The sequence below is a fragment of the Giraffa tippelskirchi genome, chromosome X (assembly GCF_054371585.1).
Source record: "Giraffa tippelskirchi isolate mGirTip1 chromosome X, T2T-mGirTip1v1.2.pri, whole genome shotgun sequence".
Lineage (NCBI taxonomy): Eukaryota > Metazoa > Chordata > Mammalia > Artiodactyla > Giraffidae > Giraffa > Giraffa tippelskirchi.
This window is the reverse complement of record NC_137289.1, coordinates 41,317,651-41,344,591: the sequence shown is the minus strand read 5'-3', so window position 1 is coordinate 41,344,591 and position 26,941 is coordinate 41,317,651. Positions and strand designations below refer to the sequence as shown.

Sequence of the window (26,941 nt, the reverse complement as noted above, 5' to 3'; positions counted from 1 at the left end):
GCATATAAGTTAAATAAGCAGGGTGACAATATACAGCCTTGATATACTCCTTTTCCTATTTGGAACCAGTCTGTTGTTCCATGTCCGGTTCTAACTGTTGCTCCCTGATCTGCATACCGATTTCTCAAGAGGCAGATCAGGTGGGCTGGGGTTCCCTTCTCTTTCAGAATTTTCCACAGTTTATTGTGATCCACACAAAGGCTTTGGCATAGTCAATAAAGCAGAAATAGATGTTCTTCTGGAACTCTCTTGCTTTTTCGATGATCCAGCAGATGTTGGCAATTTGATCTCTGGTTCCTCTGCCTTTTCTAAAACCAGCTCAAATATCTGGAAGTTCACGGTTCACGTATTGCTGAAGCCTGGCTTGGAGAATTTTGAGCATTACTTTACTGGTGTGTGAGATGAGTGCAATTGTGCGGTAGTTGGAGCATTCTTTGGCATTGCCTTTCTTTGGGATTGAAATGAAAACTGACCTTTTCCATAGTAGGGAAGAAGTATTAAAAAAAAAAGGTACTTGACTGCTTTGCATTTCAGGATCCATCCATTATGATCCCCATATTATTGTGCTTGCTCAGAAATTTGTTGTGAGCATTGAGTAAGTACATATTGGAACACTTAGAACAGTACAGTGGGTATATTTCTGATGACAGTGTACAATATATAAAATTTGTTTTTTTCCAATACGGTCATTTTGGTTATTTAAAAAGATGATTTCTAAAAATGTGAGATACCCTTTTACTTGCCACTTATAGGCTGTAAAGAAATAATTTCCCATATATTTTAATAGAGAGACTCATATGATACTATTTGTTTAATATTTAAATTTTGCATGGAAATAAGCACGGTTTTCTCTATGCAAAATAACTTGTTTTAGGACAGTAGTATAAACATCTAAAATGTTAGAGTCTAACTCCAAATTTTACCAAATGAGGTTGTTCTAAGTCAGATCCTGCCCTAATTAATACAACTTTTCTTTCTATCGATATTATCACTGTATTTTCAGCACCAAATATGGTACCTGGTGCATCATCTGCTACTGCTACTGCTAAGTCGCGTCAGTCGTGTCCGACTCTGTGCGACCTCATAGACGGCAGCCCACCAGGCTCCCCTGTCCCTGGGATTCTCCAGGCAAGAGTACTGGAGTGGGTTGCCATTTCCTTCTCCAGGGCATGAAAGTGAAAAGTGAAAGTGGAGTCACTCAGTCGTGTCCGACTCAGTGACCCCATGGACTGCAGCCCGCCAGGCTCCTCCATCCATGGGATTTTCCAGGCAAGAGTACTGGAGTGGGGTGCCATTGCCTTCTCCAGGTGCATCATCTAGGTACTCAATAAATATTTGGTGAATGAAAGAATCTCATGCTCAACTAATTTTCAGTCTTTGTAGATGAAATCATTTTAATTATACATTATATGATCTAACAGAGAGATTCAGTTCCAATGTGGGATATTATCTGTTTTTAACACTTACTCAACAAAGTTTTTAATATCCAAGTAATTCATTCTTCTAAAAGAATGTGAGAAGTACAAAACATTAAATAAGAAAATATGCCCCAATCCCCAACTCAGAAATATTCAACTACTATAAGCACTTTGGTCTTTCCTTTATTTGCATTTTTATATGTATGGTTTTTTGATCAACCTGACTAAAGTCATACATTGCTTTTTTTTCAGATTACATGAGATAGATATTATAATAAGCCTTAAAATATTTGTGAATATTTATGGATTATTTAAAAAATAAGTCAACTTATTTTAAAATTTCTGTTTCAGTAAAATGATCAACTTTTCAGTTCCTGATACAATTGATGAGAGAGCAATCAACAAGAAGAAACTCACACCATTCATCATTCAGGTATGCACTCTTCTCCTCTCCTTCCATGAAACTATTATTTGAGGACCTGTTTTACAGACTGAAGGCTCTGCATTTTGCATTGTCTCATTTAATTCTTACAACAGCTCTGAGTTGAGGATTATTTTCCAGATTTCATAGAAGCTGAGATGCAGAAAGATTTCAGAGCTGTACCAAGGTTAATAGTGCTGGAACTAAAGTTCAAATCCAGGTGTAACTGCAAAGCCCTATATTCTTTTCATTACATTTTGCGTTCAAACATACAGAAATAAGCAAGCATGTTTAAGCTCTTAGTTAATTAGCATGCTTGAAGAATAGAAGGCTTTTATTTTCCATCTCGTATTAGGGCGTTATATAGCAGTATTTCCTCATGCAAGGCCATCTCTTGGGATGAGGAGATTCAGAACTTCTAGAACTCTCATGTGTATTCAGTAGACCTCTCATTTAGGCATTTTAAAAAATTCAACACATAACCCACATGGATATACTTACTCTAGTAACTCAGCCTTTTCCTTTAGGGTCGGTATCTTTCAATCGAGGCTAACTAAAAATGCTGTTAACTTGCCTTGGAAATCTGGAAAAGACTATAAAAATGAGGATAGATTTGTTTTAGCTATGCTTTTAACACCAAAGCTTGGATATTACTTTCTGTGGATCATGTATGGGTAAACTTAATACATAATGTCATTACTGAGTGTTATTTCAGTGAAGGGAGAAAAAGACTGTAAAAAAACAGAAAGGTCAAGAAGCAAGTGTTATAAATTGGCTGTCTTGCAGGAAAACTTGAACTTGGCACTGAATTCAGCTTCTGCCATTGGATGTCATGTTGTGAACATTGGTGCAGAGGATTTGAGGGCTGGGAAGCCTCACCTGGTTTTGGGACTGCTGTGGCAGATCATTAAGATCGGTTTGTTTGCTGACATTGAATTAAGCAGGAATGAAGGTAATGAAACACAGTCATGATCTTGAAAATTGTTTATTGGTTATTTTTTTCTAGTCATGCAGACTGTCACGCTTTCACCTAATTGAGGTGATTAGATGATAATTAGAATTAACAGAAGGTAATGTTATAGTGTTATTCAGGAAAACAGCCTAATTATAACTTTCTTCTTTAGTAGTAATTAACATTTGTCTGGCTCTTTAGAATTCATTTCACAATAAAGACACGAAAACCCAGAGAGTTTAAGGAATTTGTGCAAAGTTCTTTTCTGCTCTACTCACATAGTCCCCACCCCATTACCACCCTCAGGCACACCATCTCCTATTAATTTTAATACCTTTTCTATTCTATTATAGATTTAAGACTCTTCAAAAATATTCTAACCTGCCCTTGATGGTCTCATATTTCCTGAATTAGCAGAAGCACCGTTTTTATAGCATAGGGTTTGATATCACATCATAGACTTGTAGAATGTATAAGCATATGTGATACAATTGTCCTAAGGTCCTAGGAAGTGCTACACTGTCCTCTCCTTTTGAAGTTTAAAATATTAAGCATCACTCCAAATATTCACGTTTTTTTCCGGAAATCACCATATCAATCTTCAGTTACTTTGGGGGAAGAATATATATTGGGAGTTCTCAGTATTTCAGGGTCTCACAATACCTGTCAACAGTCCTATTCTGCACATTTATCCAAGACTTTATGATACTTAAAATTTTCAGTCCACTCAAAGTGGGCTGTATTTAAACAAATAAAATTTTTCTAGTTGCTAGCCTCTTCAGAGCAGTGTTTATCTTGTTAGAGTTAAAGTCCATTGAACAAGGAAAGGAAGACAACAAAATTAAACTACATTGGCTCGTGTAATAAGTCAAATGATTTATCTCTGACAAGGTCTCAGGTGCAGGGAGGTCAGGCTGTTTAATCCTTTCCAGCCTTTTGACTTGGAGATGGAGAGCATGAGGAGGTTTCTGTACAAGTGACAATGTTGCCTCTGCCTTTACTTAAATCCCTCAGTGCCAGAGTGACATGGTGTGAAGTGGAGTCTATGAAAGATGAAGTTTGCCCATTAGAGATATTACTTAGACCTCTTTGGAAGTCAGGCAGTTTTAGTCTTCTTGTTCAGTGTAAATCTCCTTTTATCCTATGGGAGGGAATTATTGCATAAGGACTATACAACTTCTCCATAAAAACAGTACCTAAATTTAGACAATTCTCTGTGCAGATGCCCAAGCTTCTACCTCTTATCTCTGGGGATATTTAACCAAAAACCCTTGGCTTCTTCTGCACATTTAATTCAATAACAAAAAAGTGTTGAGGAACCTTTACATATTAGGTGCTATAGACAATGTAAAGTTGAATTCTTTTTCTTTAAAAACAGGTATGGCAAAAGCCACTACAATATTGTAAAGTAATTAGCCTCCAATTAAATTAATTTAAAAAACCAGGTGTAACATTTCAAGAGTTAGTTATGCTTAAATATAAATACCATAGGGTTTGAATACTCTTTAAATCAAAAGGCTCCAAAGTTTTAAACATACTCCCCCAAGCCTCTGATTTTAATATTATTTAAGAATAGTTTATGTAAATATATGACATAATGTAACAATGTTCAACTTAAAGCTAGAACTTACTTGGTATTTGGAATGTGATGAATAATCAAGATGTTAAAATATGTAATGCTGTGTATTCTTATAATTAAGTGTTTCTATCTGTATCATCTTATAACTCATTATATACTTTCATTTATCTTTATTATTAGACTGTGAGTACCTGAAAACCAGGAACTAGGTCACAGTACTTTTTGTACCTCTGTTACTTACTTAACAGAGTGTCAAAAGACTCAATAAACATGTAATGACTGTTACCATATAATGTATCGGTTGGGTTTTTCTTTTTTTCCTTTGTAGCCTTGGCTGCTTTACTTCGAGATGGTGAGACTTTGGAGGAGCTTATGAAATTATCTCCAGAAGAGCTTCTGCTTAGATGGGCAAATTTTCATTTGGAAAACTCAGGCTGGCAGAAAATCAACAATTTTAGTGCTGACATCAAGGTAACTGTTTAGTTAAATACTTCAGTTCAGTTCAGCTGCTCAGTTGTGTCCGACTCCTTGTGACCCCATGAGCCGCAGCACGCCAGGCCTCCCTGTCCATCACCAACTCCCAGAATCCACCCAAACCCATGTCCATTCAGTCGGTGAAGCCATCCAACCATCTCATCCTCTGTCGTCCCCTTCTCTTCCTGCCCTCAATCTTTCCCAGCATCAGGGTCTTTTCCAATGAGTTAACTCCTTGCATCAGGTGGCCAAAGTATTGGAGTTTCAGCTTCAACATCAGTCCTTCCAATGAACACCCAGGACTGATCTCCTTTAGGATGGACTGGTTGGATCTCCTTGCAGTCAAGGGACTCTCAAGAGTCTTCTCCAACACCACAGTTTAAAAGCATCAATTCTTCTGCACTCAGCTTTCTTTATAGTCCAACTCTCACATCCATACATGACCACTGGAAAAACCATAGCCTTGACTAGACGGACCTTTGTTGACAAAGCGATGTCTCTGCTTTATAATATGCTGTCTAGGTTGGTCATAACTTTCTTTCCAAGGAGTAAGCGTCTTTTAATTTCATGGCTGCAATCACCATCTGCCATGATTTTGGAGCCCAGAAAAATAAAGTCAGCCACTGTTTCCACTGTTTCCCCATCTATTTCCCATGAAGTGATGGAACCAGATGCCATGATCTTAGTTTTCTGAATGTTGGGCTTTAAGCCAACTTTTTCGCTCTCCTCTTTCACTTTCATCAAGAGGATCTTTAGTTTTTCGCTTTCTGCCATAAGGGTGGTATCATCTGCATATCTGAAGTTATTGATATTTCTCCCAGCAATCTTGATTCCAGCTTGTGCTTCCTCCAGCCCATCGTTTCTCATGATGTCCTCTGCATATAAGTTAAATAAGCAGGGTGACAATATACAGCCTTAACCGTTTAGTTAAATACTTGACAGGGACATAATAACATGGAGACTTCAGGTCAGCTTAAAGGAGGGAAAATCCTATGAGTTTATCACCCAACCTTGTTGCCTCTAGGCCCTGATGGTAGATTTCAGTAGAGAGACTGAGCCAAGTAAGAGCACCAGCACTAAGTCTAGCTTTCATTTTGTGGAAAGGGGTTTAAATATTACAGTGCTAACATTTTCTATTCTGCCTACTGTTCAACATGCTGTACGAAAAGATCGGCAGTCATGACTTCTGTTCCTAACTGCCTTTCCCAGGCCTCAGTGGATCTGTGTTAGTAAAGGCCTAGAGAGAAAGGGCCTCAGGATTCCCCATTCCCTTTCTTATTTGGCTCCTCTTCTGTCATGTGCTCCCTCCTTCAGGCATTCAGTTCTTGGGGGTAGTTATATACTCTTATGTATGTTTGTATTTCTTACCTCAACCCTGCCCCTATTTTTTAAATTTAAATATATTTTTTAAAATGTTACAATGTTATATTTGTTTCTGCCATACCACAACGCAAATCAGCCATACATTCCCCTCCCTCTCTGGCCTCCTACCCCTCTCCCCATCTCATCCCTCCAGATCATCACAGAGCACCAGACTGGGCTCCCTGTGCTACACTGCAACTTCTCACCAGCTATCCATCTTACACTCCATAGTGTGTGTGTGTGTGTGTGTGTGTGTGTGTGTGTGTGTGTGTGTGTGTATATATATATATATATAGATGCTACTCTCTCCATTCGTCCCACTCTTTCCCTCCCCCACTGTGTCCACAAGTCCATTCTCTGTATCTATGTCTCCATTCCTTCCCTGTAAATAGGTTCATCAGTGTCATTTTTCTAGATTCCATATATATGTATTAATCTACTATATTTGTTTCTCTCTTTCTGACTGACTTCACTCTCTTTAACAGGCTCTAGGTTCATCCATCTCACTAGAACTGACTCAAATTCGTTCTTTTTTATGGCTGAGTAATATTCCATGGTGTATATATACCACATCTTCTTTATCCATTCATCTGTTGATGAACATGTAGGTTGCTCCCATGTCATGGCTGTTGTAAATACTGCTGCTATGAATGTTCGGCTTCCCTCGTAGCTCAGTCGGTAGAGTCTGACTGCAATGCAGGAGACCTAGGTTCAGTCACTGGGTTGGGACGATCCCCTGGAGAAGGAAATGGCAACCCACTCCAGTATTCTTGTCTGGAGAATCCCATGGATAGAGGAGCCTGGCAGGATACCGTCTATGCAGTCGCAAGAGTCAGACACGACTGAGTGACTAAGCACACGTGAATATTGGGGTACATGGATCCTTTTCAGGGTATATGCCCAGTAGTGAGGTTGCTGGGTCATATGGTATTTATTCCTGGTTTTTTAAGGAATCTCCATACTGTTCTCCATAATGGCTGTATCAGTTTACATTCCACCAACAGTATAGGAGGGTTTGCTTTTCTTTACATCCTTTCCAGCATTTATTGTTTGTAGAATTTTTGATGATGGCTATTCTGAATGGTGTGAGGTGATAGCTCATTGTAGTTTTGATTTGAATTTCTCTAAGGATTAATGATGTTGAGCATCTTTTCATGTGTTTCTTGGCCATCTGTATGTCTTCTTTGGAGAAATGTCTGTTTAGGTCTTTTGCCCATTTTTTGAATGCGCTGTTTGTTTTCCTAATATTGAGCTATATGAGCTACTTATATATTCTGGAGATTAATCCTTTGTCAGTTGTTTCATTTGCAATTATTTTCTCCCTTTCTGAGGGTTATCTTTTAATCGTGTTTATTGTTTCCTTTGCTGTGCAAAAGCTTTTAAGTTTAATTAGGTCTATTAGGTTTTTTTTTGTTTTTATTTTCATTACTCTAGGAGGTGGGTCACAGAGGATCTTGCTGTGATTTATATCAAGGAGCATGCTGCCTATGTTTTCTTCTAAGCTTTATAGTTTCTGACCTGATATTTAAGTCTTTAATCCATTTTGAGTTTATTTTTGTGTATGGTGTTAGGAAGTGTTCTAGTTTCATTCTTTTGTAGCTGTCCTGTTTCCCCAGCACTACCTATTGAAGAGGCTGTCTTTTCTCCGTTGTATATTGTTGCCTCTTTTGTCAAAGATAAGGTACCCATAGGTGTGTATAAGCTTATCTCTGGACTTTCTATCTTGTTCCATTGGTCTATGTTTCTGTTTTTGTGCCAGTACCATACTGTCTTGATGACTGTAGATCTGTAGTATAGTCTGAAGTCAGGAATGTTGATTCCTGCAGCTCTGATTTTCTTTGTCAAGATTGCTTTGGCTTTTCAGGGTCTTTTGTGTTTCCATTAAAGTTGTAACTTATTTTGAAAAAAAAAAGTTGCAACTTATTTTGGTTCTATTTCTGTGAAAAATATTATTGGTAGTTTGATAGGGATTACATTGAATCTGTAGATTGCTTTGAGTAGTATAGTCATTTTCACAATATTTCTCCCAATCCAAGAACATGGTATATTTCTCCATCTGTTTGTGTCATATTTGATTTGTTTCATCAGTGTCTCACAGTTTTCTGCATACAGGTCTTTTGTCCCTTTAGGTAGGTTTATTCCTAGGTATTTTATTCTTTTTGTTGCAATGGTGAATGGAATTGTTTCCTTAACATCCCTTTCTGATTTGTCATTGTTAGTGTATAGGAATGCAAGGGATTTCTCTGTATTAATTTTATATCCTACAACTATACCATATTCATTGATTAATTCTGGTAATTTTCTGGTGGAATCTTTATGGTTTTCTATGTTATCATGTCATCTGCAAATAGAGTTTTACTTCTTGTTTTCCAATCTGGATTCCTTTTGTTTCTTTTTCTTTCTTCTCTGATTGCCATGGCTAGGACTTCCAAATCTAGATTGAATAATAGTGGCAAGAGTGGGCACCATTGTCTTGTTCCTAATCTTAGAAGAAATGCTTTCAGTTTTTCGCTATTGAGAATAATGCTTGCTGTGGGTTTGTCGTATATGGCCTTTATTATGTTGAGGTAGGTTCCTTCTGTGCCTACTTTTTGGAGTGTTTTTATCATGAATGGGTATTATATTTTGTCAAAAGCTTTCTCTGCATCTATTTATATGATCGTATGACTTTTATCTTTCAGTTTATTGATATGGTCAATCACATTGATTGATTTGCATATGTTGAAGAATCCTTGCATCCCTGGGATAAATCACCCTTGCTTATGGTGTATGATCCATTAATGTGCTGTTGGATTCTGGTTGCTAAAATTTTGTTGAGGATTTTTGCATCTATATTCATCAATGATATTAGCCTGTAATTTTCTTTTTTGGTGGTATCTTTGTCTGGTTTTGCTCTCAAGGTGATGGTGGCCTCATAGAATGAGTTTGGGAGTTCTCCTTCCTCTGCAATTTTCTGGAAGAATTTGAGCATGATAGGTGTTAGCTCTTCTTTAAACTTTTGGTAGAATTCACCTGTGAAGCCATCTGGCCCTGGGCCTTTGTTTGCTGAAAGATTTTTAAATCACAGTTTCAATGTTGGTGCTTGTGATTGGTCCGTTTGTGATTTCTAATTCTTCCTGTTTCAGTTTTGGAAGGTTGTACTTTTCTAAGAACTTATCCATTTCCAGGTTGTTCATTTTATTGGCATATGGTTGCTCACAGTAGTCTTTTATGATCCTTTGTATTTCTGCGTTCTGTAGTAACTTCTTTTTTGTTTCTAGTTTTATTGATTTGAGTCTTCTCCCTTTTTTCCTTGACGAGTCTGGCTAGTGGGTTGTCAATTTTATATTCTCAAAGAACCAGCTTTTAGTTTTATTGATCTTTGCTATTGTTTCCTTCATGTATTTTTCATTTATATCTTTACGATTTCTGTCCTTCTACTAACTTCAGGGGTTTTTTTTTTTTTGTTCTTCTTTTTCTATTTGCTTTGGCATAAAGTCTGGTTGTTTATGATGTTTTTCTCATTTCTTGAGGTAGGCTCGTATTGCTATAAACTTCCCTCTTTTGCTGCGTCCCATAGGTTTTGGGTTGTCATGTTTTCATTGTCATTTATTTCTAGGTATTTTTAATTTCCTTTTTGATGCCTTCAGTACCTGTTGGTTATTTAGAAGCAGGTTGTTTAGCTTCCATGTGTTTGTGTTTTTTTTTTTTTTTCCTGTAATTCATATCTAGTCTCATAGCATTGTGGTTCAGAGAAAATGCTTGATACAATTTCAGTTTTCTTAAATTTCCTGATGATTGTGATTGAAGATGTGATCTGTCCTGGAGAGTGTTCCGTGTACACTTGAGAAAAAAGTGTATTCTGCTGTTTTGGAAAGGGAATCTTATTTTTAAATGAATATTGTAAAAAATTCTCCTTTGATATTTTTTTAAAAAAATATTCTGCTTTTAATAGTTTTAAAAAGCAGAGGATTTCTGGGTAATGTGAAAAGGAAGTTCCAATTTATGTTCACATTCAAATTTTCACCTAAAGCCCCTTTTTGGGGTAGTAAGTTACAGACTCTTTGGGGTTTACTCTTCACCTGTCTTTCTCAAGTGCATAGGGAGAAGGCACATACAAATTATTTCTGCACCCTTAGTAGATAGTTGTAAGTGAAAGCACTTTCACAACTGTAATGCCCTACTCCTTAGGAGATAACCTCTGTGCCACTAATGTAAGATCTGGGTTTGCGTTCCATGAATTTCTCTGCAGTGGCTTTCACTCTCACCTGATTCTCCCCATTCTTAGAATAATTTCTGACAAGTGTATCAAACGTACATAGTTGGCTCATTGAAGATACAGCTTTCTAGGCCTCTCCCAGAGCTCTGTACTTAGCAGGTCAGAGCTTACATCTGGCCATCTCCATATTCAGCAACTTCCCTGGGGGATTAGGGTGTACACAATCCATAGGAGTTACCATGAGAAACATTCCTTTATAATCTGTTTGGACTGTCAAGGCCCAGTAATAGAAAACTACCAAAGCTGGGAAGGTGATCTTCAGATGTAACATTGATCTCAGGTGGCCTCGGCCTATAGCAGCTTGAGGCAGGGATTCTGTTCCCAGCCAGAGATTGAGGTCAGGCTACAGCCGTGAGAGAACTGAATCTTAGCCACTAGACCACGAGGGACCAGTGGGACCAAGGCCCTGGCCCATCAGCTGTGTAGAAATGAATTTCCACATAGAGACTGAGACAAGTAAAACAAGTGTTTATTAGGAGGAAAACGTATATGTGAATAGACTCACATGGGTGGGCTCAGAGAGACAGTTGCACCCTCGTGGTGGTTGAAGTCACTTTCATGGAGCATTTCTTCTGGGTTTCCCTTTGCCAGTCATCTTGCTTTGTCTGGTTCTGAGTCCGTGTTTGGTTTATCTCAGGATCCTCCCATGTGTGCATGTGTATCTCTTAGCCAAGATGGATTCTAGTGAAGAGGCCTATGGGTAGGTTGACATCACTTACTATGAGCTTGAGACAGGAGATACATGGGTCCAGACTGAAGAGTTTCTCCCCTGTGGACAGAAATTCTATAATAGAAGAAACTCCATAAAAACTGGATGATGGAGGAGGCTGGGCCTTGCCCAGATAAGAAATAAAAGACCATATATTCCTCATTCTTGAAGTCAAGGATACCTTTCTGACTACACAGGCACAGGAAGGCTCAATGGAGGTCAAAAGGAAGGGGGCAACACCTCAATTTCTGGCTGGGAACCAAAGCCCTGCTTCAAGGCACTGTGGACTGAGGCTACCCAAAATCACCGTGATGCTACCTCTTCTATCTCTTATCTGGACAGGGCCCAGCCTGCTCCATCATCCAGCTTTTATGGAGTTTCTGCTATTACTATTATGGAGTTTCTGTCCACAGGGAGAAACTTCAGCCTGGGGCCCATGTATGTCCTGCCTCAACATGATAAAGAAACTTCACTCCAGTTCCTGTCCTCTGGTATTCCAGAGAGGCAGAATTGTACTTGACATGTGTGTTGGAGACCCTCATTAAATGTTTACACTAATATAGTGGTTTTCAGGTTTTGTTCTGTGTAGCATCCACACAGCCTGAATTCACCCAGCCCACATCCCATATGAGCAATACCATTTTGTTTTAGGTATTGGTATTCCAAGTAAAAGTGTTCCAGTGTTGAAAGAGGTCAAGGGCTTAAAACAAAGAGAAGCTCATTTGGTTAAATATATTCAGATGATTAAGGGTTTACTGTTATTTCACCACCTCAAGTAGAAATCATTTAAAAATTTTTGTCATTTCAATTTATAATTTAATGCATTGTTAACACAACTAATCTCTTCTCCATAGGTTATGGTATATACATATTATGCTTTGTAATGATATAACCTGTTTATTTTCTCTTTCCCTATGCTTCCTGGATTTCTCCTATCCTACTTGTTTCTCGTGCTTGTTTTATCTGTCAAGCTTATTGACTTCAGTAACTCAGTGAAGGTACAGAACTAGTTATATGTTTTCTAGCATTATTATATTGATGATTTCAATAAATTGTAAAGTCATGACAAAATCCAGTTCATCCATATTCAAGGCAGACATAAGGCCAGATAGGTGGACTTTTCTGGGAAAAGGAACTGTTAAATAAGAAGATAGAGATTTGTGTCACATTCTTACAAAATCCAATGCAAATATCCTTCCACACATGGGACAATAGGATACATTCATTCTTTGTAAATGTGATCTCACTGACATTTGCAATTCATTTTTAGGATTCCAAAGCCTATTTTCATCTTCTCAATCAAATCGCACCAAAAGGACAAAAGGAAGGTGAACCACGGATAGATATTAACATGTCGGGTTTCAATGTAAGTATAGATGTTCTTGTGAATTCTACAAGCTTACAAAATTGTCAATTTCTTATAGATAACAAGAATGCTTATAATTGCATGTTGTGATGTTGGCAGTTTTAAGTATTATCTTAAATTTTATTACTGTAGATGTAATTTATAGACAGAAAGACCAGCTTTGATTTATATTAATAGTTTATTGGTGAGTTCTGTAGTTATGGTGTTGTTGGTTTTTATGGATGGCATAAAATATTCAGAGTAAGTGTGGGGAAATAAGCACTAGAGGCTAACCTTTTCTGAGTGTTTGGATTATAATCACAATGATAGATTTAATGAAAACATATTCTTATGTTGAGAGTAATGTGAATGTGTTTACAAACTCCTGATCTCTCAAATCCAATTTGGTGAATTACTGTCACAGACCATGTTCCCTTGTTACATCACTTATTTGCTCAATGACCTTGGACGAGTTCCTTTGTTCATACATGAAGTAACAAGTTGGCCTAGACTATTGAGTCTCAACTTTCTAGGATCCTGTTGTTCTTTGTATTCATTAGATATGGAATGGATTCTACTGATTTTTAAAAAATGCACATTTCTAGCATATTTCATATCCACTTCAGGATTGAGTGGATTACACTTGCTAAACATTTTATGCAGCCCTTATCAGAACTGAATTTGTCACTGACTTGTAGTACTTACATTTCTGTCTGTTTTTAAATCTGAAATTCTTCAGTTCAGGTCCCTCTTGGCACAAATGAGGGGCCCTCCTGTGCATGAAGGAAGCTATCTGGGATGGCTAGCCAGGTGATCTTATGCCTGGGTAGATAACACCAGTGTACTGATTCTGATTATGATACAGCTCTTCTCTAGTCACTTCTCCCTGGTTGATCTTAAAGCACTCCCTTCGCTGTCTCTGTCCTCCTCAGAATCCTTTAAGGATTCCCCGTTGACTTAAGAGTTCAATCTGAAATGTTCTGCTGTGCACGTGAAGCCCTGCTACACCATCTTGCTCCATTTCTTCTAGCCAGGGCAATTTCCTACTGCTCTGTCCACACATTCATTTTACTGTTGAGCCTTTCATCATGCTTTTCCTTTGTTTTTCAGTGTCCTTTATCTTTGTCAGTCTTATACCTTCTTTAGGGATATGTATCTCCATCATAACATCCAGTTTCCTCATGATCCTTTGTGATTCCTCTCTGCCTCCATACTCCACCATCCCAGGCAACCACTGATTTGCTTTCTTTCAATGTAGTTTGAATTTTTGAGAATTTTATGGAATCATATAATAGGTGCCCTTTTTTTAATCAAGCTTCTTTCAGCGTTATTATTTTGAGATTCATCTGTGTTGTTACATAAATCAGAAATTCATTCCTTTTTATTGCTGAATAATATTTCAGTGAATGGATATGCTATAATTTGTTATCCATTCACCCCAATGAACATTTGGATTGTTTCAAGTTTGAGGCTATTACAAATACAGCTGCTCTGAACATTCATATACAAGTCTTTGTGTGAGTTTATGCATTCATTTATCTTTGGTAAATACCTAGGAGTAGAATGGCTGGGTAATGGTATATGTGCGTTTAACTTTTCTAAGCAGCCGCCAAGTTGTTTTCCAAAATGGTTGTACCATTGCACATTGCTACCAGTAGCACATGAAAGTTCCAGTTCATCCACATGCTCACTGACACTTTAATGTGGTTAGTTTAAACATTAAGAATTTTGGCAGTGGTAGAGGTGTCTCATTGTGATTTTAATTTGCATTTCCCTAATGGCTAATGATGTTGAACATCTTTTCATGTAGTTATTTGCTGTCTATACATCTTTGTTTAAACACTTTACCCATTTTAATTGCATTGTTTGTTTTCTTATCAAGTTTTGAGTGTTTTATATATTTTGGATATAAGTCCTTGATTGGATATGTGATTTGCAGATACTTAGTCCCAGTGGTTTTCCAAGAACAGGCATTGTTTAATTTGAACAAAGTCAGATTTAGTCATTTTTTTTCTTTGACAAATCATGCTTTTGATGTTGTATCTAAGAAATTTTAGCCTAACACAAGGTCACAAACATTTCTTATGTCTCCTCTTAGAGGGTTTATAGTTGGGGTTTTATATCTAGTTTTTTATTTATAGTTTTGGGTTTATACATTTACATGTGTGTGTGTATTGAAGGTTAATTTTGAATATGATGTGAGGTATGGGCTGAAGTTCTTTTTGGCATATATATATATATTTATTTGATTGTCTTTTGTTTCATTATTCTGTATCTTAATTTTTTAAAATTGTTGCTATTTCAACGTTTCCTTCTACTCCAATATCATCAATGCTTTTTGTTTAAGAATGCCGAGATGATAAAAAATATGAGATTTAAAAATAAAGATAGTAAATAGCATGAACCAGAAGTATTAAAGTAACAGAAAATAGAATAGGCTCTATGAGATGAACTCACTAGGCTCATGGAGAATCCCAAAGGCTGAATCCCAGTCAACTGCTCATCTGCTGGTGGTTACTGATTGCTCTGCAATGGTAACAGTGAAGGGTAACACAGTAAATACCCATTCTTCTGGAGACCTAGATGATCGAGGCCCCTCACTGGAGATGAAAAAAGTAAAGATAGCATCACCCATTAAAGACAGAGTTAAGACTCAAATTATAGAATCTGAACTGTGTTGGTTTGTAAGTAACATTCCTCAAATTTCCTTTATCTCTTATTTCCCCCTTATTATAAAAATCCCTTCTTACCTGACACTCTTTTCCAGAAGACATACATTTACCCTGGGGCATACTGGGGTGGCCACATCTATAGTAACTGCCAAGAGAAGTCTAGAGGGGGCAGATCACTGGAAACGAATAATCCAAAAGCAATTGTTCCTCCTGCAGCTCCAGTTTTTTTTTACTTTTATTGTTGGGAGGTGGGGATGGTGAGCACTTGGGAAACTATCTTTAATTTGGTATGAAATTATCAGATCTGTAACTTATACTCCTCACCAAACTGTATGTTAGTCAAGAAATCAGCATGCATCTTTCCAAAAGGAAAGAAGTTGGGGTTGAGGGGGTGGGGGGGACAAAACAGAGAAGAAGTTAGGAGTCCTAGGAATTAGCTGAAAGTAAGTATTTTACACAGAAATAGACAACTTTGCTTCCTGGATGGAAAAGTAAAATCAAAAAATAGTTTAAGAGAAAGATGATAATTTGAAATATGTAATTTAAACCTCAAAATTATTGGAGCCTGGTATCCTTGATTATTATTGTAAAAAATTTCTTCATAATTCCTTCATCTTTTTCAGCCTTACACCCTCTTTAGGGCCTAAATTTAAAATCTGAACAAGTTTCACTTTTTTTCTTAATGAATTTTGGCATGAGAGAAGTAATTTCAGTTGAGTGAAATGTATCCTGTCCTTAGATTCGTGATCTGGTGCCATCTAGGGTATTTTCAAGGTACTGCATATCCAGCACAGGCAACTTTTTTTTTTTTTTTTGCATTCAAAACAGTAATATAAGTACCATGTGTTGGCTAAGAAAAAATAGAATTGTATACCCAGCTTATCATTGTAGGGCAAAGTTTCTATATTTTTAGTATGGCCTTTTTTAAAAAAAAGTCTTATTTTACTTCAACAGGAAACAGATGATTTGAAGAGGGCTGAGAGTATGCTTCAACAAGCAGACAAATTAGGTTGCAGAAAGTTTGTTACCCCAGCTGATGTTGTCAGTGGGAACCCCAAACTGAACTTAGCCTTTGTGGCTAACCTGTTTAATAAATACCCAGCACTCACTAAGCCAGAGAACCAAGATATTGATTGGACTCTATTAGAAGGTAATAGAGTATACAGGTTTAGTATACAGGTTTCTTAAATTATATTTGGGGCTACACAGTAGAAATACATAGGCCACGATGATTTCATAATCTTGATTTAATAAGTTTCCTTATCTACTTTCCTTTAGCAACTGTCTACTATAAGTAGTCCCAAGGGCTGAGTAAAAAGTGGCAACTGATAGAAAGGGATGATACAAGGGAACTTTTATTTTAATTTACTTATTTTTGGCTGCTCTGGGTCTTTGTTGCTGCGTGTCGGCTTTCTCTAGTTGCTGCACCCGGGGGCTACTCTTTGTTTTGGTGCTCAGCCTTCTCATTGGGGTGGCTTCTCTTGTTGAGGAGCGTAGGTTCAGTAGTTGGGCTTCGTTGCCCCATGGCATAGGGGATCTTCCTGAACCAGGGATCGAACCTGTGTCCCCTGCTTTGGCAGGAGGACTTTTATCCACTGTACCACCAAGGAAGTCTGGGAACTTTTAAAGTAAGCTAGCCTAGGATCACTTAGTATAAGGCCACTTAGTAAACCAATGTTTTATTTTAATATTTTGTATTTAGGTCACTTATTTTTAAACCTCCCTCCAAAAAAATGCACGTGTGCATAAAATTTGACCTATGTAAATCTGCAGTATTTGATTCATTCTTGCATAGTCAGACTAACTGAAACTGCTCTCATTTCCTTTCACCTTTAACCTACTCAAAAAATAATAATAATGCATGTAAATATTCATTTAATTTGGGAAAGGCAGAGTATACCTTTGCCAGATTATATATGCATGAAGTATAGTACTTAAAAATTAACAAATGTAATTAGTAGCTCATTGCATATCCACTAGCATTATTATGAAATCAGATGGTAAAGAATCTGCCTGCAGTGCAGGAGACCTGGGATCAATCCCTGGGTTGGGAAGATCCCCTGGAGAAGGGAATGGCTGCCCACTCCAGTGTTCTTGCCTAAGAAATCCGTGGACAGAGGATTCTGGAAGGCTACAGTCCATGGGATCACAAAGAGCTGGACACAACTTAGCGACTAATACTTCAAACTCTCAATTAGCAGCTCATTGCATATATACTAGGATTACTGTAAAATCTTTAAATTTTATGCTTTTGAAGTTTCAAATAATTTGTTGCTCTAATATAGGCACGTAAAAAAAAGTACATATATGTAACTTAGTATCAGTATTTTTAAATGGGTAGAGAGAAGATGTAAATTAATGTGAGTATAGAGGTTTGTATGACCATGGTAAATTTTTCTAATAAAAACTAAACCAATAATATCAGTTACTTTAGAAGTATGGGGATTTGGGGAGATACTGGAGAAGGATGAGATAGGGAAGAGAGTATAAAAAGTTCATATACCTCTTAGCTGGTTATAATAAGGTTATATTTTTACTTTTAAAAGAAAGTCATCCAATTTAAAAAACAAGAGAGTATGTATTTAGAGAGACTGCTTAGAGATTCATATTGGAGAAAACCTTTAGATCTGAAAAAAAAATAATCATCTAATTGTGGGTTGATGTTATATGCACATATGCAAGGTGTTTAATGATTATATAAACACTGTGAATATTTTTAATAGGAGAAACTCGCGAAGAAAGAACCTTTCGTAACTGGATGAACTCTCTTGGTGTTAATCCCCATGTAAACCATCTCTATGCGTAAGCCTTCCAATGCTCTTGTAAAGTTTTGAACATCATGAATGGATGCTGCATAAATAATTATAGCTCTAAACCTTTTCTAAATGTTAGTTTGTAGCCATTACTTTATTGGAAAATGTGGTGACTTCCGTTATCATTTCCCAAATACACAAAAGCCCAGATTATTTCTTTACATGGTCATTAAGTGAAAAAATGTATAAATATCTTTCTAACACCCTAGGGAACAGAGACTTTATATTTTGAAACGGAGACCAGAGAGCACATTAAGTAGACCATCCATGATGCCTTGAGGTCTTTGTGTTCACTGTTCTCTCAGCCTGGAATGTTCTTTTCCACATCAAATGCTTTATTCCCTTGCTATATTCAAGCCGCTGATTCAGATCCTAACCACCACCTACCACTGCCTAACTCCTAACCTCTTTCTTTTTGTTTTTCATAGCAATTAAATACATTCCCCTAACCCATTTATCCATATACTTGTTTATTCTCTTTCTTTCTCTGACTCTAAAGGCCTGGAATTTTTCTCCTATGAGCCCAGCTTCTAGAACAGTTCTTTGCAAACAATAAGCTCTCAATAACTATTTTTAAGTGAATTGGATGGTGTTAGCTCCATTTTTAGCACAGATTAATAAAATACATGAGTCTTTTGACAGTGTAGTGTCCTTGTTTTTAAGGAAACAGGCTCTGCTCTCTGAAAACACTGATCAAACTCTTTTTAAATCATCAGTGACCTGCAAGATGCCCTGGTAATCTTACAGCTATATGAACGAATTAAAGTTCCTGTTGACTGGAGTAAGGTGAATAAACCTCCATACCCGAAACTTGGAGCCAACATGAAAAAGGTAGCTAATTAAGTTGCTGCACATATTTGTTACGGACTGTTTTTATTCTCAATTTGTTTCTTTTGTTTGGGAAACTCTTTGACTCTGAGCTTCTTGAGGACAGAAACTGTGTCTTACTTTGTGCGCACCTGCATATAAAGATTAAACAAGTGAAAATCTTTAATCATTTGCTTTTGTTTGTTTGCAGCTAGAAAACTGCAACTATGCTGTTGAATTAGGGAAGCATCCTGCCAAATTCTCCCTGGTTGGCATTGGAGGGCAAGACCTGAATGATGGAAATCAAACCCTGACTTTAGCTTTGGTCTGGCAGCTGATGAGAAGGTATAGTATACAATTTTAACTGCTCAAGTTCACTATCATACAGGTCTGTGATCTAGTCTTTACTATTTCTAAGGAAACGTATCAATGACTACACCTTTGAAATTTTTATGTTTAGACTCCGAAGTGAGTTTAAGTAATGAGTATATGTTGGATGGTCAATGGGAAATGCCTTCTCGATAGTGAGGCAACAGAATTGTGAATATTTCCCTTTTTTATAATCTGCCTGACACAGACCTGAGCCTCATTTAGAGTTGGTGAATAAAAACAGCAAAAATTATGAACATGTATACATTTGAGAAAGAAGATCTCTTAACTGTAATGCTAAAAAGCAATTCATTATAACTGGGTACCAGCCAAAGCACAGCTTACTTTAAGTCGTTACCAGGGGTTGGCCTAGTACACAGTGAGCCTGCAGTAAGTAGACTGGTGGACTTACTCAGTAGAGCGCTGAAAATCTTCCCACCAGCAGTGCAAAAGGCAGCTCAATGGCAAGCCACTACTGCCTGAAATTTTTTTTTTCATATAGTGTGAATGTCTTCTCGTGAAATCTTTCCTTTAATCTCTCAAACCTAAGGAAAAGAAATGAAAGATAAAGCATTCTAATAATTGTATTTTTTTTCTAATAAACTAGGACAGAAACTGTTCTGCTGCTTTTTTAAAATTAATTTCTATTGGTGTTTAGTTGCTTTACAATGTTGTGTTAGTTTCTGCTATACAGCAAAGTGAATCAGCTATATGTTTAAATATATCCCGTCTTTTTCAGCACAGAGCATTGAGTCGAGTTCCCTATCCTATGCAGTAGCTTCTCATTAGTTACCTATTTCTTCTGCTGCTTCATTTAGATATACCCTCAATGTCCTGGAAGATCTCGGTGATGGTCAGAAAGCTAATGACGACATCATTGTAAGCTGGGTGAACAGAACATTGAATGAAGCTGGAAAATCAACCTCCATTCAGAGTTTTAAGGTAAGAATTCCATGTTTGACTATTAAACGTTATGTTTGCTATAAAAAGTATCTATAGTTTGGAAAGCTAGCCTTTGGATTCTTTGTGAGTGAGATCATTGTGGGGCTAACGACATGATTCTTTTCTAATTCACTAGACTTTGTTTTTGACAGCGTTATATAAGTGATCATGCATTAATTTGTACACATGGAAATTCTCAAATGTATTGTCCTTTTACTCTAGGATAAGACGATCAGCTCTAGTTTGGCAGTTGTGGATTTAATTGACGCCATCCAGCCAGGCTGTATAAACTATGACCTTGTTAAGAGTGGCACTCTGACAGAAGATGACAAGCACAATAATGCCAAGTAAGGGATGCTGCCTAATATCCTCATAAGGGCATAGACATTGTAGGCAGGCAGATCTGCATTATCATTCAGGTTCTGCCACTCAAGAATGGTGTCAGCTGGGGGAAGCATCTTCTAGCCTCAGATTCCTCATCCATAAAATGGGAGCAATAATACTTACCTTGGAGATTTTGAAATGAGTAAAATACGTTAAGAGCCTAACATTGCTGCACCTGACCTAATAGGTAGGTGCTCAGTCAGCCATTGGTTTGTAGGTTATAGAAATAATGTATGTGTTAAAGCAACTTAGCTGCAAACTTAGAACAGAAGAAAAATGGGCTAAGGATAACCATGCCTTTGATAGGGTTTTCTTTTGTTGCACTCTTTTCAAACGTTTTTAAAACTTACTGTGCATAGCCCACCTTACTACATACACTGAGTTTATCTTGGTCCCTTAAGTGGGCAGGATGCTAAACCCTCAGCTGAAACCGTGCCTTGAAAGTTCCCTGCATTTTGACAACATGCAGAAGGTCCTTCCCACCTGCCTCTTCCCTTCTTCTCCAAAGATCTAGACTGTGATCTGGTTTCATGGGCAACCCATGAAAGCTCTCCTAGTATACACTGAAAATCAGCTCCCAACAGGGCTTCACAAGATAGCTAAGAAGCATTACTGTAAAACTTCATTTTGGCATCACATACTGCATCACATCATTTCTTCCCTCCTTGAAAAAAATATTTGCAGCATAATATGATAAAGATTTATAGAGAACTCCTCAAAGTTCTTTTTCCAGAAACTTGATCATATTTAAAGATTCCTGTTATAGAACACCTAGAAATGCCTTGTGTATTAATTGAGGGGTGCTCCTGCAAATTTCCTCGGCTGGACATGTCAGTTCTTAACTCCTTTCCTTTTTCTACCCTTTTCATTCCTTGCTTCAGCCACACTGGCATGTACCATACAGACTGTCTCTCCTCCCTTGGATATTTCGAAGTATTCACTGCATCTATGAAATTGTATTTTGCATCTGGCACAGTTTTCCATTCTGTGTCTCTAAGATCTCGTGATAGCCACTGTTATCTTATTACATGCTCAATGAGAATATCAATATCTGAGTAATTATATATACATATTTTCAACATCTGGGTATATATACATATATGTATATACACACACACACACATATTCTAGAAAAGTGTTTTTTCATATCAGTGCTCCTAAATTGTTCTCATTTTACATTGTAGAAAAGGAGTGAATAAATATCATCAGCCCCAAATAGTAGAGCTTAAAAATCTGGTATCACTTATGAGTGACCTCAAAAAATAAAAGAGAAGACAATGAAAAATAAAGTCATTCTGATCTGAACTCTCACTGTAGAAGTTTTGCATCCTAGACAGTTGAGTATATAAGAGGAAATAGATGCCTCATGTCAGTGCCCATGACTGACCAGAATTGCACTTCAATTTTTGTTTCCTCCAAAAAATAGGTACGCAGTGTCGATGGCTAGAAGACTTGGAACCAGGGTGTACGCTCTCCCAGAAGACCTTGTGGAAGTAAAGCCCAAGATGGTCATGACTGTGTTTGCATGCTTGATGGGCAGGGGTATGAAGAGAGTGTAAAATAACCAATTTGAATAAAAAACAACCTTGCTCCCAGGTGCATGATTAGCAGTACAGCAATTTCTGGCCGAAGTGCTCATGGCTTAAGAAACTATTGGTTATTGAAAGGACTTTTTAGTTTTCACAAGACTAAGCTCATCATGGGAGCCCTCAGGTGAAAGAGTTTTAGTAGCAACAACTCCTCTTTCCCATAGTCAAGGTGGATTTGTCAGGCCCACCTGAAATGTGCCCGTAGTCAAATCATTTACTCGCTCCTCATAGATCGCTGCCCTTGACATTTTCCATTGCTGTACGTATTTCTATGTATCTGTTTTCCTCTTAGAATGTCCACCTCGTGGGACTTGCTTAGATGATTGAATATGAATATTATTGATATTAGGCAATAATTTGCTTTCCATCCAGTATGCTAGTTCTTATTCAAGAACTGTGGTCAGAGGGTATTTGTATATGAGTATCCTTTGCTTATCTTTCTAGTACTGAAAATTGACAGAAGTAACTGGCTGTGCAGAATGTAATAGAAGCTTTTCATATTCTTTTATTCTTAAAATCAGTATCTTTTTACAGTATTCTGTCTACATGATCCTTTTTTGTACATTTAAGAATATTTTGATTACGTTAAATAAGACTGCTGATTTTGCTACTTTTTTAAGGGGTCTTCAAGTAAGTAAAAAACATAGAGGGAAATGTACCTTGAATTTCCATCTTCCCTCCCACACTAAAGCTGTAAACACTTGACATATTTTGTCCTGAAACATTGGTTCAATATATGCTTATTTGTTTTAAAACATGTACCATCAAACTCTCTCTTTAGATTTAAAATGCTGTTGAATATGACACTTTTGAGGAGAGAGTGGGCTCAGAATTTAGGAAGGATATGGTAGGCCAAGTATGCTAAGTGTATATTAAATTTTCTAATTTTACACCTAAGATAAGGAGATGTGGTCACTAAAAAATAAACATATATGTAGGACTTAATGTACTCTAATGTACTCTTGCTTTGTCAAGCTGTTTGCTATAGTTTTTAAGATCATAATGTTACTCTAACTCTAATGTAATCTGGTAGCGATTATTAGTTCAAATAAAGGCATTTACATAATTAGTCTCTTCGTGCCTCTGTCCCTTCTTAGTATGCCTATAATGTTTGCCAGTTTTTTTTCTCCAATATTCTAACTCATTTTCTGGTGTACTTTATAATATGATGTTTGTTAAATTTATGCTTTTGGAGCTGAATTACACAGATGGACAGATTAAGGTTATAATCCTCAATGAGGTAAGATGGTTTTCTCCAACTTACCAAAATTTCTTAGTCCATTTTCTCCCTTTTTCTTTCTTTTCATGTCATTCAATCTTTTCAGTGTTCAGTAATGACACGATATGTGTTTGCATGCGTGCTAAGTCACTTCAGTCTTGTTGGACTCTTTGTGACCCTATGGACTGTATCCCGCCAGGCTCCTCTGTCCATGGGATTCTCCAGGCAAGAATACTGGAGTGGGTTGTCATTCCCTTCTCCAGGGGATCTTTCCAACACAGGGCTAGAACCTGCATCTCCTGCAACTCCTGCATTGCAGGCGATTCTTTACTGCTGAGCCACCAGGGACGCCTGTTCTATGGTATACAGAAGGTCAAAACAATGGGGATCCAAACAACCAGGGAGGAGAGGTGGCTTATGACAGGTTTTCTTAGCCTCATCACTATTGACATTTTGGGCTGGATAATTCTTTGTTGGAGGTGGGAGGGAGCTGTCCTGTGCATTATTGCAGAGCATTTAGCTGTGTCCCTGGCCTCTATCCACTAGATGTCAGTAGCATACCCCCAGTGTGTAGACCAAATATGTCTCCAGAACCAGTCAAATGTTCCAAGGTGGGGGCAAAATCATCTCTAGTTGACAAAATGTTGTTTATGGTACCGTTTTAACGTTTTGTGTGAATCAGTAATATGAAATGCAATCCTTTAAGGAACTACATGGTGATACTATAAAATAGTTTTTATTTATAGCCTAAGAATAAGAAAGACCTTTCTTAATATGATATAAACCCCAGAGCTATAAAAGAAAGATAAATGTGACAATTCTACTTTTGCAATAAATGAGTAAGCAAAGTCACAATATAGATGACTGAGAAAAAATGTTTGGTCCCATTGTCTTAGTCCATTCAGGCTGCTGTAACAAAGTATCATAGACTGCGTGATTTATAAATACCAAATTTATTTCTCACAGTTAGGCAGTCTGGAAGTCCCAGATCAAGGCACTGGAAGGTTTGCTGTGTGGTGAGAGCACACCTCCTAGTTCACAGATGGCTGTCTTTTAGCTGTAACCTCACATTGTGATAGGGACAAGGAGCTCTGGAGTCTCTTTAATAAGGGCACTAACCCCACTCATGACTTCACCTTTATAACTTAATGTCCCACCTCCTAATACCGTCACACTGGGAGATTGTGTTTCAACATGCAAATTTTGGAGGAGCCTGAAACATTTAGTCTATAGTACCCGTATGATGGATTTTCTTAATATAAGGATAAAAGACCAGTCTCTGCAAATATATACCAGGGTAACTGATAAGACAGGACAGTTATCCCTTATGACCTGTCTTCTACTTTGTATTTCCCATGCTTATCTACATATGTTTCCTTCCAGGTACAAAAGTTCTCTGTAAGTAATGCCTTGAAGTGGCTTTGAAGCAAGATATTAATAAAAAAGACTTATTCCATCTTGCCCTTTATTCAAAACAGGAGCTAGTTTCTTGGGTGGTTCACTGTACAGAGCCCACCATCTGTAGGAATGCACCTTTGGTTACTTAAGTGTTCACATGAGACAGTTGGCCTGAACACACCATTCTTCTTTCCTCCAAATAAAGGGCTAAAATCACTAATATATTAAGAAATCTAACAAATCTGTAAAAGAGAAAGTTCCATTAGAAAAATGGGCAAAGGAGATCAATATCCAATTCAAAGCCTATAATTAAACAAAGAACATTAAAAGGGAATGCTGATTCTCAAAAAGTAACGAGGGTTATGTAGTTTCAACCAACAAAGAGCTGCCTTTTTTAGTAGACTTTATTTTTAGAGCAATTTTAGGTTCACAGCAAAATTGAGTAAAATGTACAAAGATTTTCCACATACCTCCAGCCCACACACATGCATGAGCCTCCCTCACTAACAACATCCCCCACCAGAGTGGTACATTTGTTATAGTTGATGAACCTACATGGACACATCCATAATCACCTAAAGTCCATAGTTTACCTTGGATATTCTGTGGATTTTGACAAACGTGTAATGACATGAATCTACCTTTATAGTATAATATATAGGATTTTCACTGCCCTAGAATCTTCTGTTCTCTGCCTTGCCATCCCTCCCTATTCCCTAACCCCTGGAAACCACTGATCTTTTTACGATCTCCATAGTTTTGCCTTTTCCAGAATGTCAGAATCATACAGTATAGCCTTTTCAGATTGTTTTCTTTCACTGAGTAATAGGCATTTAATAGAACTGCCTTTTTTATGAACTGCCTGCCATTGATTTTTTTAAACAGTAATTGATAAATTATTTGATGCTAATGAAGGTATGAGCATACAGGCATTCTCTGACACCACAGATGGAAGAGTGATCAGTTTATAGCTTGTTGAAGGCAAGTTGGTAATTACAGAGAAACCAAAAACTAGCATATCCTTCAACTCTGTGCAGCCAGCAAGTACAGCAGTGTGCCATGATACATCTTGTAATATAATAAAGGGTTGGTGAGATAAATATGGTCCATCTACACAATGCAATAGTTATGTAGTTGTTAAAAAGATGGCTGTGACTCAGAGCACCGGCTTTGAGTGCCCTGCTTCCTGCATAGAACTTGCACTGGTCATCTATTTTACATATGGTAATATACATGTTTCAATGCTATTCTCTCAAATCATCCCACCCTCACCTTCTCCCACTTAGAACAAAAGTCTGTTCTTTATGTGGAATCTAAAAAAAAAGGCGAGGTACAAATATTTACAAACCAGAAGTAGAGTCACGAATGTAGAAAACAATTTTTGGTTACTACAAGGAAAGGAGGGGATAAATTGGGAGATTGGGATTGGCATATACACACTACTATATATAAAATTGACATTTACACACTGCTATATATATAAAATAGATAACTAATGACAACCTACTGTATAGCACAGGGAGCTCTACTCAATACTCTGCACTGACTTGTATGGGCAAAGAATCTAAAAAAGTGGATATATGTATAACATACACTTTGCTGCATAGCAGAAACTAACACAATATTGTAAGTCAACTATTCTCCAATAAAAAGTTTAGAAAAAAGATGGCTGTGACTCTGTAATGACGAGGAAAGATGTCCTGTGTTAATCCCACTTTAGAAAAATAAATGATAGTATATATATAGATAAAGGGACTTCCCTGGTGGCTCAGACGGTAAAGTGTCTGCCTACAATGTTGGAGACCTGGGTTCAGTCCCTGGGTCGGGAAGATCTCCTGGAGAAGGAAATGGCAACCCACTCCAGTATTCTTGCCTGAAAAATCCCATGGACAGTGGAACGTGGTAGGCTACAGTCCATGGGGTCGCAAAGAGTCGGACACGACTGAGCGACTTCACTTTCATATAGATAAAAGTGTTAGAAATTCCATAAATATATTTGTGTAGTTATACTTGGAGGGATGGAGTGTGATTAACAAGGGGTTTTTACTTTTTATATTACATATTTCTATAATATCAGAAGGCTAAGATTAAAATACACTATTACCATACTCAGGCAAATAACACAAATTTTTTTAACCTACAATGAAGTTAAGAGTGTTATAGTGAACATGTATATATTCTTTACCTACATTCCTCAGTTGTTAGCATTTTGACATAGTTGTTTTGTATC

General features: G+C 37.3%; 1 protein-coding gene across 2 annotated transcripts in view; it reads left to right on the top strand.

Annotated features, from left to right (window-relative positions):
- Positions 1–23,163, top strand: part of LOC145537087 (plastin-3-like) — a 37,410-nt gene extending 14,247 nt beyond the window's left edge. For both annotated transcript variants that reach the window (XM_081567695.1, XM_081567694.1), the window contains 11 exons: positions 1,770–1,851; positions 2,626–2,791; positions 4,699–4,841; positions 12,444–12,539; positions 16,145–16,340; positions 17,914–17,992; positions 18,720–18,834; positions 19,022–19,155; positions 19,998–20,121; positions 20,344–20,468; positions 21,932–23,163. In XM_081567695.1, coding sequence (XP_081423821.1) covers positions 1,774–1,851; positions 2,626–2,791; positions 4,699–4,841; positions 12,444–12,539; positions 16,145–16,340; positions 17,914–17,992; positions 18,720–18,834; positions 19,022–19,155; positions 19,998–20,121; positions 20,344–20,468; positions 21,932–22,064 — 1,389 coding nt within the window. In that variant the 5' untranslated portion in view covers positions 1,770–1,773 and the 3' untranslated portion in view covers positions 22,065–23,163. The remainder of the gene's footprint in view (positions 1–1,769; positions 1,852–2,625; positions 2,792–4,698; positions 4,842–12,443; positions 12,540–16,144; positions 16,341–17,913; positions 17,993–18,719; positions 18,835–19,021; positions 19,156–19,997; positions 20,122–20,343; positions 20,469–21,931) is intronic.
- Positions 23,164–26,941: the final 3,778 nt, after the last annotated feature.